Source organism: Salmo salar, chromosome ssa20 (assembly GCF_905237065.1).
Source record: "Salmo salar chromosome ssa20, Ssal_v3.1, whole genome shotgun sequence".
NCBI classification, from domain to species: Eukaryota; Metazoa; Chordata; class Actinopteri; order Salmoniformes; family Salmonidae; genus Salmo; species Salmo salar.
In genome coordinates, this window is record NC_059461.1 from 49,189,194 (window position 1) to 49,207,013 (window position 17,820).

The 17,820-nt window shown below is 45.0% G+C and overlaps 1 protein-coding gene across 1 annotated transcript; it reads left to right on the forward strand.

Moving 5' to 3' along the window:
• The first annotated feature begins 444 nt into the window (after window positions 1-444).
• On the forward strand, window positions 445-13,096 carry LOC123729257 (neutral amino acid transporter B(0)). Its single transcript, XM_045703551.1, has 8 exons — window positions 445-1,144; window positions 7,067-7,109; window positions 7,509-7,577; window positions 7,744-7,910; window positions 8,219-8,452; window positions 8,775-8,969; window positions 9,186-9,320; window positions 9,523-13,096. Exons 1-8 carry the CDS (start codon window positions 615-617, stop codon window positions 9,755-9,757), a joined length of 1,608 nt encoding a protein of 535 aa, XP_045559507.1. The 5' UTR covers window positions 445-614; the 3' UTR covers window positions 9,758-13,096.
• Window positions 13,097-17,820: the final 4,724 nt, after the last annotated feature.

Consider the following 17,820-nt stretch of genomic DNA (forward strand, 5'->3'; position numbering starts at 1 on the left):
ATGTAATTTCATTCATGTCATTTAAACATAAACATACAAATATGCATGATTTAATTGCTCATTATGTGTTTACTTATTTGTCCATTTGAAATATTTGAATTGTGCAGTTATGGTTTAGAAAATGTAAAATGATATTGCTCCCTTTCTGTTAGATTTGTACAGTTATTTTGGTATTAGGACCAGTGGCGGTTCTAGACCATTTCAACTGGGGGGGCCAAGCTGGGGCCAGTTGTACTGTTAGAGGGGCCAGTTACATTGGACGTTATTGTTGTCATATCGTTTTCTTCACTGCATTGCAGGCATTAGCAGGCAAAATACCATGTTCATAATCATCATCGTTGCCACTGTCTAATAATGGATGTCAAAAAAGAACAATAGCGGCATGCAGGAGCCCGCCCCTGTGTGACGTCCTTACCAACGTGTCTATTTCGTGGAGATAGCGCGGGTCGGGTTATAAATTACGCGCTGAGAGGCACAGCAACACACGGACAACCGGAGCATTTCGCTCAAATACAAGCCCACTACTACCGCCAACAGATCATATAGTCAAACAAACGTACATTTTCTTCATATAAGTATTTCGTTCCTGCTTTAAGGTACACTCAGGGCGCACAATGGCAGAAAATATAAACATGGAGGGGAAGGCATCCAACGGAGAAGCGCATTTTGATGAGCCGATAGCCAACGGACTCCGCCACAAGAAGTGTTCCAACGAGACAACCGTGGAGAAAATCAAGAGGTTGGTCATGGCCAACTTGCTGGTGATTCTCACCGTGGCCGGGGTGATCGTCGGGGTGTTCATCGGACTTGGCGTGCGCCACATGGAGCTGAGCAGGACACAGATCCTCTACGTGGGCTTCCCTGGCGAGCTGCTCATCCGGCTGTTGAAGATGATCATCATCCCGCTGGTCGTGTGCAGCCTGGTGTCCGGGGCGGCCAGCATCGACCCCAAAGCCCTGGGCAAGCTGGGCGGCTGGGCGATGGTTTTCTTTTTGGTCACCACTTTAATTGCATCAGCCATCGGGGTGATCATGGCGTTCATCATCTCCCCCGGATCAAACACCGGCTCCAAGCCGATTTTGTCGGATGACGGCGAGCTGCCCCAGGCCAAAGAAGTGGTGGATTCCTTCTTGGACCTGATCAGGTGAGATCAGTGGCAGGGGTGGTGATTTAGGCTAAGCAAAAGGGGCAGACAGGCTGATGTGGCATCTAACCATTTGGGGGTAGTTCACTGAAGTGGCAGCGCGCGTGCCTTGTTTTGTCCCCATCCTTTTTGTCACATTGACAAAGTGCTCACACGTGGCAGACCCCTTAGCCAACAGCAAGCTAATGAACCCACTGTTTGAATTTGAACGGGTCTCCTTTGGATGTTGCTTTGCTCCCCCAAATTAGGCATACATTCCCATATATGAATTAGAAAACCGAGCAAAGTAGTCTGACTGCGCTTTTATTGCCTTTACCGCTTTACAGTCAGTGCTCTCATGCTGGGTCAGTACAAATAAGGTCTCTTGAAACTTTGAAGGGGGTACTGTCAGCCCAGCTTTCTGGGACTGTTGCTAACATCCGCGCCATCCAGATTAATTAAAGTCACAGTTTCCTCCAACCGGCCGGGGTTCCCTTTGCCGCGCGCCCAGAAAAGAAGGTCGCATGCCTCGGTCAAGTCCACACACAGTGCCATCATAGCGAGACCTTTGAGAAGGTATCCGTGTGCTAACGAGCTACAGTAGTTGCTAACTACACCAGCCAGCCAGTGAATTCCTCTTGCTGTAACATAGGGGAGTGGTTGCATCAGCTCATGATGCAGCCGGTTTAATCCTCGATGTGTATTCAGCGCGTCCGACGACAGATGGGTGTCTTGACCTGTCCGGTCTTGTCATTCCAACCCTCTTATCATCAGAAAATGACAACCTGTTTAGCCTACATACGCGATATTATGTAACATGTATGTGCTTAGTACAAATACACACATAGGAAACATTCTAATGTTCGTCGTAGTGTGTGTGGGCGGTAGTTCGGTGTAGGTTTTGGGCTGTCCCCCTTTCTTTCTAGGAATAGACTCTTGTATTTTCCAAAAATGGGCTGTACATTTCGTTCCAGCCATGTGTTTTTAGTCACAGACGAAGGAACGGTATATTGAACATTCCGTTCTTTCTTGGTTTACCACACTTCAAATCAAATAAAAGTGTATTGGTCACATACACGTGTTTAGCAGATGTTATTGCGAGTGTAGCGAAATGCTCGTGCTTCTAGTTTCGGCCAGTGCAGCAATATCTAACAACATTGACCCCCGACAGTGACTGTTAACAGGAGGTACTCAACTGTCAAAACGTCCTTTCCAGCACATCATAGGTGAGGAGAGGGGAGTCGTGCTTCCACAAGGAGTTGGCAACTATGTTATCCCTCCCTCCCACACTATGACAATCATTTAGCCTATCACATGTTATGCAACAATTGGATAATAAAGAATGGCCTATTCTCCAGGGCTAGAACTGGACTAAAGGACCCTGTGTTTTCGGTAGAATTAGAAACTTGACTAGACCACGCTCAGTCTACAGAGAAGTCATTGTTTATGGTGTGCCCTCTCGGGCTTTTCACCATAAAAAGAGCCCCGCTCAGGTTATTTCCGTTCATTTGGAGGCCCATTCTTCACACAACCTCAATTAGGCCTATGTCTGTTTCTTTGGGTTTATAAAGAGAAGCACATGTAGCGTCTCTAAATTGATGCCATGCAGCCAGTCTCGAGACTCCTTGATATGTAGTCTAGTATGGATTGATGCCAGTTTCCACAAGCGGCTTACTTCTTGTAAAACAATTCGCTAGCAAGGCAGATTTACTATTTTTCTCTATCTGGCAGAGGAAGGCAGCCAAAAACACCACTCCATACTCAACCTTTAAATAATTTATGAATGACAAAATCTTTTTTTTGTCAGCCAGTTGCTCTGTTTCTCCCGGTCAGCATTATGGGTGACCTCTAAACCTCAAAATCCATTGTGATGGTGAAAGTCAGAGGCTACTTTCCAAAGTCCTTCCAGCCTTCAGCTCGTCCAGACCCCTAGGTCCCAGTCCAGGAAAATGTCCTAAGTACACTTCAAACTGTTGAACTCAGATTACACAGGTGGGGGTAATTGGGTAATGCATATGCTTTAGTTTATAATCCTATAAACGGATTGTAATTCCTTCACCTATAGTTGTCGTTATGACTTAGTAACTCGCTCTTTGCATAATACGATCTGCAAGTTGCAACAGGGAGGTCTCTCCTTCCAAATCCAACGCATAAGGAATCCACTCGTTTATAATACATTGTGCTTTATTTGTATGTTTTCATTCGGATTAGTCTTCCTTGGATTGGTGTGGCTCTCGGCAGGGGATCAATGAGAAAGGTTGTCAGTCTCGGGAGGACACACACAGACACACAGAAAGGCCACAAAGGATGATGGTTAATTGTGCAGCTTGCGTGACTTATGTGGCTCATTAAAGCGACCACTCTCTGTCGGGGTCCCGGCCCGAAGAGCAGTTCACTACAGGGGAAACAAGGAGCCCTTTAAAGTATGCACGCTCACACACTGTTTTTCACTCCCTCCTCTCTCTCTCTCTCGCTCTCTCTCTCTCTCTCTCTCTCTCTCTCTCTCTCTCTCTCTCGCATACATACTAACACAATATCACAAACAGTTGTGGCAGGTTCTTGTAGTCGTCGTAGTTACAAATGAACTCAATAACTTACCGGCTTAAACCGGTCAATAGGTTAAATAAAGGTCATAAACCAGCTGAAGTGGGACACGGCATCACATTTCCCGACCAGGTACGATAAACACTCTCTCCCCTTCACATCCTGGTTACTTTGCTGCTTATCTCACAAGAGGTTGCTGGCACCTTAAATTGCGAGGACGGGCTCGTGGTAATGGCTGGAGCGGAATCAGTGGAATGGGATGCCCTTGGATCCGTTCCAGCCATTATTATGAGCCGTCCTCCCCTCAGCAGCCTCCACTGCTTATCTCCATCTGGCTTTCGTCCGTTTTGCTTTCCCACCTGTCAGTTCAATGCTTCGTTCACAGGTGCCCCTATGCAGGCAGTGTTGTACCACCTGTTTGTTTGCTGGTCAAGGTTTGATGTGCCAGTAACTCATTTACATGGAACGACTGGTAGCGTTGGTCTTCAGTTGAAAGGATATGCCCTTTGCTCTTACTGACCTACCTGCAAGTCATTGTCTGTCCCGTTTTTTTTTTACTTATCAGTCTAACCGTGAGACTAAACACACAGACAAACATACAGGACAAAGGAGCGTAGCTGTTATACGTAGATGGCATTAAGAGCTAGAGAGAAGGGCGGTGCTGCTGTTCACTCGATTTGAATGGGAGGCAAGTCCTTTAAAAAGCCTCGGGACAAAATAATTGGTCTGCAGGAACAAAGAAAGGCGGAGGTAAAGTATCAGGTGTTGCATCAGCCCCCCTCCCGCCCCCCTCCTGTAACATGCCTCTACAGCTCTCTCTCTATGGCATTTGGCTCACCTACCTGAGCAGTATTTCAGGAGTGTCCAAGACAGAGAAGGTTTTTATTATTAAAAGAAATGTACCTTAACTGACTTGCCTAGTTAAATACAAATTCATATTTACAATGACAGCCGACCCCGGCCAAACCCGGACGACACTGGGCCGATTGTGCGCCACGCTATGGGACTCCTAATCACTGCCGGATGAGATGCAGCCTGGATTCGAACCAGGGACTGCAGTGCCTGAGATCGCCGCGCCTCTCGGGAGGTGTCTTCTGTCTGCATCAGTTAGCCACGTACAGCCAGGAGGAACCCACAGTTTTGATCTGGTTTGACCAGGGAGAGGCGGCCTCAGGTGGACGCGGGGACATGAAAGCGACACGCCAACAACGCTGAAATCCCCCCCAGTAGAGTGTAAACACAACACACCCAGCACCACACTTTATGTGTACCCAGAAGATCAGGCAGGCTGTGTTGTGTGTATTTATGCTGTTTTACCAGCCCCTTCGCTCATTACTCAAACACCACGGCAATGTAAATACAGTACCAACCTGCTATTACACTAGCGTGTACACAGCATTGATGGCAAAATGTCAACTACACATTTTTACAGTAAATATGACAAACGGAGGCGTACGCACGGCTGGACGCACGGCTGGACGCACGCACACACCGCATGCCAAAACTGGACCCTGACAGAGATGGGTTACTGTTTTAATATGTGCACCGTTGTACATTCAATATAGTTTGTCTACTTTTCCTTGGGTGTTTGGGCATAGATACGGCTGCCACACAGAACGTTTGTTTTGTTTTAGGGTGTTTCTGTACTTGTCAGGGTGGGTGTATTAGGCCTACGGGTGCAGCCCTGTTTGCGTTCTCTTTTTCCTTCGGTTTATTCCAACCATCACCCAATGTTCCAGGGTCTAGCCTCGTTAATTTAGCTTTAATGGCCGTGGTGGCATCGGGTTGTCATGACACGGCCTACCAGGAAGTAAAATAAGGAAATGGAGGGGGTAGGTGGGGTCAGCCGGGTATTACATCTAAACAGAGTTATGTGGCCAGCGTCCAGCGAGTTTTGGGCAGGCAGACGGTTGTGCTGCTCCGGAGCGTCCGTTGAAATCTTACACCCATGTTAACGTCACTGCTTCCTGTTTCTGTGAGACCTTCACTCCCAGCCAGAGCAAGATTTTTTTTATTTAACCTTTATTTAACTAGGCAAGTCATTTCCGTTCCCCTTTTTTTTACCAAGTCCTGCGACAGCCACGGAAATGGAGTGTTTTGAATTGACAGGGTTTGTTAGACTGATAGAGGTCACCTTCCTAGAAATGTGGTTTAAGGGAAACTTCTACCTTAACTCATTCAACTCTCGGTCACATGGTTGCGACCATTTTAATCCCACAATGCATTGTTTCCTGTCCCGCGTGTGTTCAGGTCAGAAAGAGATGCAGGATAAAAACATGAAAGAAGTTCATCCCTTATTAGTCTAAATCCATATGGATGTTGACTAAGAGTGACGTGTGGGGGTAACTTAGTGCTCTGAGGAGAGTTGGCCTATATGTGGCATCCAAAATAATATCCCGATATGTCACTGTATTCTTTTTTTCCCGCCATCACTACTGGGGTGTGTCCGTGTACTATATTGTAGAGCAGTAATCTGCCCACCCGTCTCAGTGAGGTCTGGGTTTGGGCATGAAATCCCAGCCGCAGCAGTTTTGGAGGCAATCGGAGGACTAAAACACTGAAATGCTTCCCGCTGTTTCCACATGACTGAACTCGTGATTGGCTCCCTCGTGAGGCGTCGGTGCCCAAGGGTATAGGGGCCCGAGTTAGCATAAAGGGATCCTGGAAAGATAGCTTAGAAGTTAGAACAAGGAGTTCAGTTAGTTGTTGTATCCCGTTGGTTGTTACCTTTAGTCACAGACCTAGGATCAGTTTACCTTTCCCAAATTCCATTTTTGGAATGATAAATGAATGATGGAGATAAATACCCATTGATTTTTGAAGAATTTAATTTAGAAATGCCTATTAAGCTGAGTTCAACTGTTGTACCCCATCAGAACCCAAAATATAAGTGTATTTTACTCCAATGTTTGTAAACAGCGTGAATGTGAACATACACTGAATAGCATCAAATAATGGTTAAAGCTATGTGAATGGTCAGTTCCCCAAAGCTTTTTAGACGAAACAGAGGCGCGTAGAAAGCTTAGTTACAGTTTCAATTAAGGATTCTCGTTTCAACCATTAAGGGGGAAAACTCCAAAGGGAAAACTCCAAACTGACCGTAGATGAATGCCTCGTGGCAACTTTTACCTCTTGTAGAACACCAAAGGGTACAGGGCCCTGCGCATACTGTTACTCACCAGAAAACAAAGTCAAGCCAATACATTTTAGCCCTGGCTGTTACACACCTGCACTAGCACCTGTGTCCCTCAGAGATGTAGTGACTGAATGTTTCTCTTCCTGTAATCCCCCCCCCCCATTCTGGTTTCTAGCTGTGGTTTCTGATCATCATTAGGGTCACTGTCAGCACAGCTGGTGCCTTTGTAGTGTACTGAATGTGTCCCTTGTTCTCGCTTCCAGAAACATCTTCCCCTCCAACTTGGTGTCTGCTGCCTTTCAGTCTGTGAGTGTCCTCTTGTACTGCACATACAATAGAACGAGACAAACCGAGACTTAAAGGAATAATCCACTCAAACTATTTTGTGAGAAAAAAAAAAAATCTCATTAGTCCGCTGTTTATACAATCCCAATTTTGTTTGCATGTCTGCAATCACCTTTTCAAGATACAGGGCTTTCAAAAAGCAAATTGTAATTTGCCCCATGATGCAAAATGCGTCATCATGACAATGTGGCAAGTTACAATTGGCTGTTTTGAAAGTCAAATATCTTGAAAACTTGATTGCTGACATGCAAGACATGTCAAGGCTTTTAAGGCTTTTTTTGAAATCCACATAATTAGTTAGTTAAACAGAACATGTCTTGCATCAGTGTACTAATGAAATATGTCCCTCTCTGTCTGCAGTACGCTACCAGCTACAAGTTTGTGACCAAGAATGGCTCTAATGGCTTGCCCAGCATCACAGTTGAGAAGGTGCGTTGACTTAAATGCCCAAATTAGTTCAAAATCTATATAGGATGTCACATTTGACTTTGTAATATCTATGGCTGTTGACAGTTTGAACGTGTCTAAAATGCATCACTCACGCTGACCTGAGTTATTGCGTCGCGTGGAGTGGCTAATGTGTGTGTGTGTCTAGGTTCCCTTTGGCACAGACCAGGACGGTATGAACATCCTAGGACTGGTGGTGTTTGCCATAGTGTTTGGTGTAGCCCTGAGGAAGCTGGGAGAGGAGGGAGAGATCCTCATCAAGTTCTTCAACTCCTTCAACGAGGCCACCATGGTGCTGGTGTCCTGGATCATGTGGTAAGGGAGCCGTTTGCCCAGCAGCACTGTAGGGAATAGATCTGGGCGTGAGAGGATACGCGGATGATGAGTTTTGCCACCCCGCGTTTGTTCTCTTTCACACGTCAACTCGTGATTGTACTAATAATATGCTATATAAATAGTGTTTTTCAAGGACCTTAAGTCACTAATTGTTGTATTTGTACTTGCTTCATATGTGGCAATATTGATGCATATTTTTTGTATTTTTTTTTTGTATTTGTACTTTAGACCGCATCCTTACAAATTCACAATGGCAACCCACCTCTCCCTCCTCTCCCTCTCTCCAGGTATGCCCCCCTTGGAATCATGTTCTTGGTGGCAGGGAAGATCGTGGAGATGGAGGACGTGGGAACGCTGTTTGCCAGCCTGGGCAAGTACATTGCCTGCTGTATCGTCGGCCACGCCATCCACGGCCTGCTGGTCCTGCCGGGCATCTACTTTATCATCACCCGCAAGAACCCCTACACCTTCCTGTGGGGCATCTTCACCGCTCTGGCCACAGGCTTTGGAACCAGCTCCAGGTGCTGCTATAGTCACTAGATCACCATACTAGAGAGGATGGTCATCTTTAATTACTCTTTTACCAAGTTAGCTCAGTACCGTACCAAAGATGCTCGACTCCGTTACTATGCAGTTCAAATACAATTATTTAAGTGCTATGTAACAACATGTTACCAATGCAAAAGTGTTACAGAGAAGAGAAACATCGGTAAATACGTCAGAACAGAAATTAGCCCTCTCTCTCTCACTCACTCACTCACTCACTCACTCACTCACTCACTCACTCACTCACTCACTCACTCACTCACTCACTCACTCACTCACTCACGCTCTCTCTCTCAGCTCTGCCACCCTGCCCCTGATGATGAAGTGCGTGGAGGAGAACAACGGCGTGTCGAAGCACATCAGTCGTTTCATCCTGCCCATCGGGGCCACCGTGAACATGGACGGTGCAGCGCTCTTCCAGTGTGTGGCGGCCGTCTTCATCGCTCAGCTCAACAACATCCCACTCAACTTCATCCAAGTCTTCACCATCCTGTGAGTCCCGCTCTCCCTAGTCAGTTTGATTCGGTTCAGTTTGATTCTAAGGGGCAGTTGTGTTGGGTGAAGCGGAGCAAATTCAAATGTAGTAGCTATAAACACGCGTACAAAACAGACTTGTATAAAGCTTGGGTCAAACTTGCTAGACTGAGTATTAGGAAACGCTGTGCTCTTGAGTGGCTAATTCTCTGCATGTCCCGCCCCCTCTGTCAGAGTGACAGCCACAGCGTCCAGTGTGGGAGCAGCAGGGATCCCCGCGGGGGGCGTGCTGACGCTGGCCATCATCCTGGAGGCAGTGGGACTGCCCACCAGCGACATCTCCCTCATCCTCGCCGTCGACTGGCTCGTGTGAGTACCTCGTGTTTACTGCAGTTCTATTGGAACAGCTCCTCCATCATAAGGCCTCTATAATGCTGTCATATACATGTCATAACACCCGCGACCGTTTGTCTGCTTCATACACTTGGCACAGCATTGACATGACATAATAATGCATATGGTGACCAACCTGGGTTTGAATGGTTTAACCGTGATCGGATCGTTGTTTCAGTGACCGTACCTGCACCATTCTGAACGTGGAGGGCGACGCCTACGGAGCTGGGCTGCTGCAGTGGTACGTGGACCGCTCTGCCAAGTCCGAGGAGGGGCCGGAGCTAAGCGGGGTAAAGATGGAGGACGACACGCCCGCCGTGCCGGAGCACTCGCCCCTCATCGAGGAGAAGGAGAGCTGGGGTGCGGGCGACGAGACGGCGGCTCGCGGCTCTGAGAAAGAGTCGGTCATGTAGATGGTTCGCTGCCGTGTCATCGATGACCCACCGTTTGACCCCTCAATCATGCCAATCCAGAAAGGAGGGGAGAGGGCCTTTTTAGACTTCCATTTAAAGACGATTCCTCTCCTTGTGTCTTCTCTCTTTCTAAGCGAGACTGATAGATCCAGGTGGGGGGTAAAGGAGAGCGTGAACAGAGGCTGTTCAGATTTGAACATGACAGAGTATTTTTTTAAGGACTCTAGATTGGAATCCTTTGAATGCTGCTTTGGTTCAGAAGAGCTGGCCCTGACTTCCTCTCTCTTTTAAATATTTATAACAGTAACCAGCCTTGAAAAAGCAAATATCTCCATGTTTTCTATATCACAGCCGCATGTACAGTTTGTTTCTCTGTGTATGAAGTAGCCTGCACTAATTCTCACTGTACTTTGTGAGAGTAGATGATGAAAATTCCAAAGTTATCACACAAGATCCTCTGTACTGTATGATGTACCAAATTAAGTTAAATCCTAAATGATGTTCCACTGCTAGAAAAATGACTTTTCTCACACAAGAACTGTAGCTCTGCTCAATGCTTCTAATCTGTAGCTGTTTTTATCCCAAACAGTGTCATTTCAGTTAGTCAGTCTGGGGCTCGTGTCCATGCCAAGCACAAGAGGGTTTGCACAGTCCAAATGAAGGCCTCGTCTTCTCACAATATTAAAAGAATGTGTGAGAGGTGTTGCAATAGAGATCCTATTAAATTACTAGAGGGGAAATGTCATAATCTCTCAAAGTTCCAGAATGGGTCAAAATGGCAGCCATCTTGGTCAGGGAGAAATCCAAAAACAGTCTTTGGAATGAATCGCAGTAGAGGCATAGGTGATGCATTTCCTGCTTTTACTTAAGCAGGGGGGGAAAGTAAGGCATGTGATACATCATAAATTGTGCTATAGAAATACTGATTTGAGCTAGTGTTGCTATGGATTGACTGCATTGTTTGAATAGGGATGTTGGCATATTAGCAGTTAATTTGAAAAAATGTATAGAATCATTCCTCAAACTGTCTGGCTAGCTAGCTAATACACACATAGAGTGCAGATAAATTATTTTTGTTTTACACTATATTATAACAGCACTGGCAAACCATGGTTGACCAACTCCATGACCAACGTGGCTGACCTTTGGACTTTGATAAGAAGGTTAATGACCATTCTAGTATTCTAATTCTTAATTCTATTGGTGTTGCCCTTCCTGTTCCTTCACTAGGCTAAGAGTTGCAGTAACATAATGTTGCAAGTCCTATGTTTATTGGGGCTTAGGACTTTTGGCAGAAGAGTGGGAAGATAAGTGGGGGGAGTTACAGTGAGTAAGTCTGAGGCAAATTCATTTACAGGAAAAAATTATGAAATTCTATTTCTCTATGACAAAGGTGTATCTTTTAAAGCAAGGGTTATTGACTGTAGGCCGGTTATCAATGTGTTAATTTCATTGCTTTTTTAATGACCTCTTTTTTTTTTTTTTATATGTATCAGATATACTTCAAAGCAGACGAGGCCAGTGGCTGAGTAGGCACATACTCGTCAGCCTCTTTTTGGGTCCGTTCTACTGTTTAAAATTGTCTCCAAACTGGCTTCCTTTCATCAAGTGAAGAATGTACCTTACCCAAATCATGAACACGCCTTTTTTATTTTTTTATTTGTAGACTTAGTAACGTTATTTTAAAGTTTATTTTTGCTAGTTATTTGATGTTTTAATCATTTGTTGGTAATAGCTTTTTATACTCAATGTTTATCATTCTGCACAGAGCCGCCTGAAAACCTTTGGCGAGACAGCATTTTTATTTTATTTAACTAGACAAGTCAGTCCCTATGGGACTCCCGATCACGGCCGGTTGTGATACAGCCCGGGATCAAACCCGGGTCTGTAGTGACACCTCTAGCACTGCAATGCAGTGTCTTAGTCCGATGCGCCACTTGGTTCCTTTGCTCCAGTACTATTACCACTTCCAAAGCAGCAGCACCTACTGGCCAGTTACTTGCGTTCCAGTTCAACACTTACCCGCTCTGTCACAATCTACCATTGAAAACTGTTTTCCTGAGCAAAAATAAGCGACTATAAATCTACTTGCTGAGCTTACTTATTTTAGGGAAAGGGATTTACAACGGTAAACCTTCAAAAGTGAACATACTAGCAATATGCTGGCTACTGGTGATAGTCTGCACAAAGAAAGCTACAAAAATACACGTTTTAGCATTCGTCTTGGCTATCTTACTGTACTAGCCAGGTTGATTAAGCAATAAGGCCCGAGGGGGTGTGGTATATGGCCAATATACCACGGCTACGGGCTGTTCTTCGGCACGACACAACGCGGAGTGCCTGGATGCAGCCCTAAGCCGTGGTATGTTGGCAATATACCACAAACCCCAGAGATGCTTTATTGCTATTATAAACTGGTTACCAACGTAATTAGAGCAGTACAAATAAATGTTTTGTCATGACCGTGGTATACAGTCTGATATACCACGGCTGTCAGCCAATCAGCATTCAGGGCTCGAACCAGCCAGTTTATAAAATCTCTTTGGGAACGCAATTGTCTTAAAGGGACAGCGTCCTATTTTGAGATGTAAAACAAATATTCTCAATAACATACTTTAGAGAAAAAAAAGGAATGCAATTAATATAATGCAGTTCTAAAGAATAAAGTAATGACTTGCATTGCGAAATTATATTAAACCAGATTTGTTTTATACATATAATAACCAATAGCCTATTAATAGCTGCATATAGAGAGAAAGCGTGCCAACCTATGGGCTCTACATGACCCCAATGCATTTATTCTTTAAGGGCCAGTCAGGCCGACTGGCCTAGTCGGGCCAGTGAGATAAAAGTTAATAGGCTGTCATTGTAAATAAGAATTGGTTCTTAACTGACTTGCCTAGTTAAATAAAGGTTCAATAAAACAAATCATGTTGGACCCTGCCATAGCCTATGAACAGGACCCAGACCATGACCCGGTTCATGAGATTAGGAAAGACTCCAGGCACCAGAAAAGACACCTATGAATTATTTTGCTACACTACTTTTGAACCTGTGGTGCCGCCTCTTAATTCTGCAGCCTTTTCCCCCTGCTGTCTGTCTTTGTTTTGTGCAATGCTGTAAAAAAACACCTCATTCCACAGGGTCTTTGGAGTGCCGTGTGTATCTATGTGTATGTGTGTGTCAGCGTGTGTACAGATGTACGTGTGGTGATGGTGGATGTGTAGTCAGTCACCATGGTTACATGATGACATAGTTACTAGAGCTGTAGAGAACCACGGTTTTGCTCTGAAATTACTCCGTTATTTCTAGAAATAAAATACTTTTTATTAATATTCACTTGTTGACTTTGCATCTTATTTCATATTTCTAAATAATATATAATAATACTATAATCTATGCCATTTAGCAGGCGTTTTTATCCAAAGCGACTTACAGTCATGCGCGTATTCTTTTTACGGCCCCGGGAATCAAACCCCCGTTGCAAACGCCATGCTATACCAACGGAGCTACAGAGGACCTAATGGTAATGGCTGTGTACATAAATATTACAAAGGTTGATGTATGGAACACCTTCCAAATATTACGTTGCAATCTTTTTTGCCCTCAGAACAGCCTCAATTCGTCGGGGCATGGACTCTACAACGTGTCGAAAGCATTTTCCATGGCTTATGTCTCAAACTCAAACCGGTGTGTCTGGCACCTACTATCACACCCCGTTCAAAGGCACTTCACCCTCTGAATGGCACACATACGCAATCCATGTCTCCGTTGTCTCAAAGCTTAAAAATCCTTCTTTAACCTGTCTCCTCCCCTTCACCTACACTGATTGAAATGGATTTAAGTTATATCAATAAGGGATCATAGCTTTCACCTGGTCAGTCTAGGGCATTTTGTACACTCAGTGTATACAGTATGACACATTGTGAATAGGCCCTCCGGACAAGACAAGTTTGTCAGGTTGTAGTTAATGGCGATGCCCATGAATGAACATATTACACAGACTACCTGGTGCTATGTCCTGCCTCCATGAGGTGTTGACAGAGAGACATGTACTTCTATTCATTCTAATGGAACTTCAGACATGCCTCTGGCTATATATATATATATTAAAAAAACCTCTGAAATCTTCATCCCTAACTGCAACGTTTTCAGACAAGATAGAATGGCCAAAGGGGGCGGTGTTGCAATCTATTGTAGAGAGAGCCTGCAGAGTTCTGTCCTACTATCCAGGTCTGTTCCCAAACAATTTGCACTTCTACTTTTAAAAATCCATCTCTCTAAAAACAAGTCTCTTACCGTTGCCGCCTGCTATAGACCACCCTCGGCCCCCATCTGTGCTCTGGACACCATATGTGAACTGATTGCCCCCCATCTATCTTCTGAGCTCGTGCTACTAGGTGACCTAAACTGGGACATGCTTAACACCCCGGCCATCCTACAATCCAAGCTTGATGCCCTCAATCTCACACAAATTATTAATGAGCCCACCAGGTACCACCCCAAAGCCGTAAACACTGGCACCCTCATAGATATCATCCTAACCAACTTGCCCTCTAAATACACCTCTGCTGTTTTCAACCAAGATCTCAGCGATCACTGCCTCATTGCCTGCATCCGTAATGGGTCAGCGGTCAAACGACCTCCACTCATCACTGTCAAACGCTCCCTGAAACATTTCAGCGAGCAAGCCTTTCTAATCGATCTGGCCCTGGTATCCTGGAAGGATATTGACCTCATCCCGTCAGTAGAGGATGCCTGGTTATTTAAAAAAAAATGCCTTCCTCACCATCTTAAATAAGCATGCCCCATTCAAAAAATGTAGAACAAGGAACAGATATAGCCCTTGGTTCTCCCCAGACCTGACTGCCCTTAACCAACACAAAAACATCCTGTGGCGTTCTGCATTAGCATCGAACAGCCCCCATGATATGCAACTTTTCAGGGAAGTTAGAAACCAATATACACAGGCAGTTAGAAAAGCCAAGGCTAGCTTTTTCAAGCAGGAATTTGCTTCCTGCAACACAAATTCAATAAAGTTCTGGGACATTGTAAAGTCCATGGAGAATAAGAACACCTCCTCCCAACTGCCCACCGCACTGAGGATAGGAAACTCTGTCACCACCCATAAACCCACTATAATTGAGAATTTCAATAAGCATTTTTCTACGGCTGGCCATGCTTTCCGCCTGGCTACCCCTACTGCAGTCAACAGCACTGCACCCCCCACAGCTACTCGCCCAAGCCTTCCCCATTTCTCCTCCCAAATCCATTCAGCTGATGTTCTGAAGGAGCTGCAAAATCTGAACCCATACAAATCAGTCGGGCTAGACAATCTGGACCCTTTCTTTCTTAAATTATCTGCCAAAATTATTGCAACCCCTATTACTAGCCTGTTCAACCTCTCTTTCGTGTTGTCTGAGATTCCCATAGACTGGAAAGCAGCTGCTGTCATCCCCCTCTTCAAAGGAGGGGACACTCTTGACCCAAATTCCTACAGACCTATATCCATCCTACCCTGCCTTTCTAAGGTCTTCGAAAGCCAAGTCAACAAACAGATTACCGACCATTTCGAATCCCACCGCACCTTCTCCGCTATGCAATCTGGTTTCAGAGCTGGTCATGGGTGCACCTCAGCCACGCTCAAGGTCCTAAACGATATCGTAACCGCCATCGATAAGAAACAATACTGTGCTGCCGTATTCATTGACCTGGCCAAAGCTTGCGACTCTGTCAATCACCACATCCTCATCGGCAGACTCAATAGCCTTGGTTTCTCAAACGATTGCATCGCCTGGTTTACCAACTACTTTTCTGATAGAGTTCAGTGTGTCAAATCCGAGGGCCTGTTGTCCGGACCTCTGGCAATCTCTATGGGGGTGCCACAGGGTTCAATTCTCTGGCCGACTCTTTTCTCTGTATACATCAATGATGTGGCTCTTGCTGCTGGTGATTCTCTGATACACCTCTACGCAGACAACACCATTCTGTATACTTCTGGCCCTTCTTTGGACACTGTGTTAACAACCCTCCAGACGAGCTTCAATGCCATACAACTCTCCTTCCGTGGCCTCCAACTGCTCCAAAATACAAGTAAAACTAAATGCATGCTCTTCAACCGATCGCTGCCTGCACCTGCCCGCCTGTCCAGCATCACTACTCTGGACGGTTCTGACTTAGAATATGTGGACAACTACAAATACCTAGGTGTCTGGTTAGACTGTAAACTCTCCTTCCAGACTCACATAAAACATCTCCAATCCAAAATTAAATCTAGAATTGGCTTCCTATTTCGCAACAAAGCATCCTTCACTCATGCTGCTAAACATACCCTCGTAAAACTGACCATCCTACCGATCCTCGACTTCGGCGATGTCATTTACAAAATAGCCTCCAATACCCTACTCAACAAACTGGATGCAGTCTATCACAGTGCCATCCGTTTTGTCACCAAAGCCCCATATACTACCCACCACTGCGACCTGTACGCTCTCGTTGGCTGGCCTTCGCTTCATAATCGTCGCCAAACCCACTGGCTCCAGGTCATCTACAAGACCCTGCTAGGTAAAGTCCCCCCTTATCTCCGCTCACTCGTCACCATAGCAGCACCCACCTGTAGCACGCGCTCCAGCAGGTATATCTCTCTGGTCACCCCCAAAGCCAATTCCTCCGCTGGCCGTCTCTCCTTACAGTTCTCTGCTGCCAATGACTGGAACGAACTACAAAAATCTCTGAAACTGGAATCACTTATCTCCCTCACTAGCTTTAAGCACCAGCTGTCAGAGCAGCTCACAGATCACGGCACCTGTACATAGCCCATATATAATTTAGCCCAAACAACTACCTCTTCCCCTACTGTATTTATTAATTTTATTTATTTTGCTCCTTTGCACCCTATTATTTTTATTTCTACTTTGCACTTTCTTCTACTACAAATCTACCATTCCAGTGTTTTACTTGCTATATTGTATTTACTTTGCCACCATGGCCTTTTTTGCCTTTACCTCCCTTATCTCACCTCATTTGCTTACATTCTATATAGACTTATTTTTCTACTGTATTATTGACTGTATGTTTGTTTTACTCCATGTGTAACTCTGTGTTGTTGTATGTTGTCGAACTGCTTTGCTTTATCTTGGCCAGGTCGCAATTGTAAATGAGAACTGGTTCTCAACTTGCCTATCTGGTTAAATAAAGGTGAAATAAATAAAAAATAAATAAAATAAATATAGACCTTTCCCAACACACACAATGCAGTCACCAACATTGCAATATTACATCGCCCACCTGGGTTGTGTACACACACACACACACACACACACACACACACACACACACACACACACACACACACACACACACACACACACAAGTTGGGAAAGTGCCCAACTTATTGATCCCACACTGACAGGTGTTGAGGGGTTTGATGTGCTATAATGAGGTTCAGTGCTATATGGCCCCGTTAGTGGAAGAATAGCTGGCATTAGGTTTTACAACTGTGGACATTTAGGGTAAATCATTCTATATTGACATTCCTGGATCTCCTATTAGACCTACTCATTGTTGTTCTGTTAGCAATGTGGTACCTTTACACCTCTCTCAATTGAATTCAGCCAGTGGTTCAACTTTACATTCAGAGGGGAAAGAACAGAGGGAAGTATTTTCAGTTCACTGAAATGTGTTCTGGTACTTGGATTTAGCTAATCAACGTAGGATTCAGAAATGTAATTTAGTTGGATGTATTTTGTCTGGGGGATTTTGCAGCTAGTGACTTTACCACGGCAATATTCATAAGTTACCCATTCAATGTCCACTACATGCCGTCTCTCATTCAGAGGTGGTTGGACGTGGCCAAGGAAGCGGTGCAAATGTTAAGGCTCTTCTGCCACCTGCTGGTGAAACAGGGGAGTTGCATATTAAATCCGTCTATTTTTGTCAAACCCAAAGACAGTTTTCTGCCCTCCCGGTAAATGAATTTCTTCAATTATTCCTGAAACGCTGGAACGTATACAACGTTGTCTCATCAAATCCACAAACCTCAAATGACGAAACACAAATAGCAG

Excerpts from the sequence above, each read along its gene's own strand:
- LOC123729257 (XM_045703551.1), top strand. The coding sequence starts at position 615 with ATGGCAGAAAATATAAACATGGAGGGGAAGGCATCCAACGGAGAAGCG. Across the intron at positions 8,970-9,185 it reads ATCCAAGTCTTCACCATCCT|AGTGACAGCCACAGCGTCCA; the intron begins GTGAGTCCCGCT and ends CCCCTCTGTCAG. Across the intron at positions 9,321-9,522 it reads CTCGCCGTCGACTGGCTCGT|TGACCGTACCTGCACCATTC; the intron begins GTGAGTACCTCG and ends TCGTTGTTTCAG.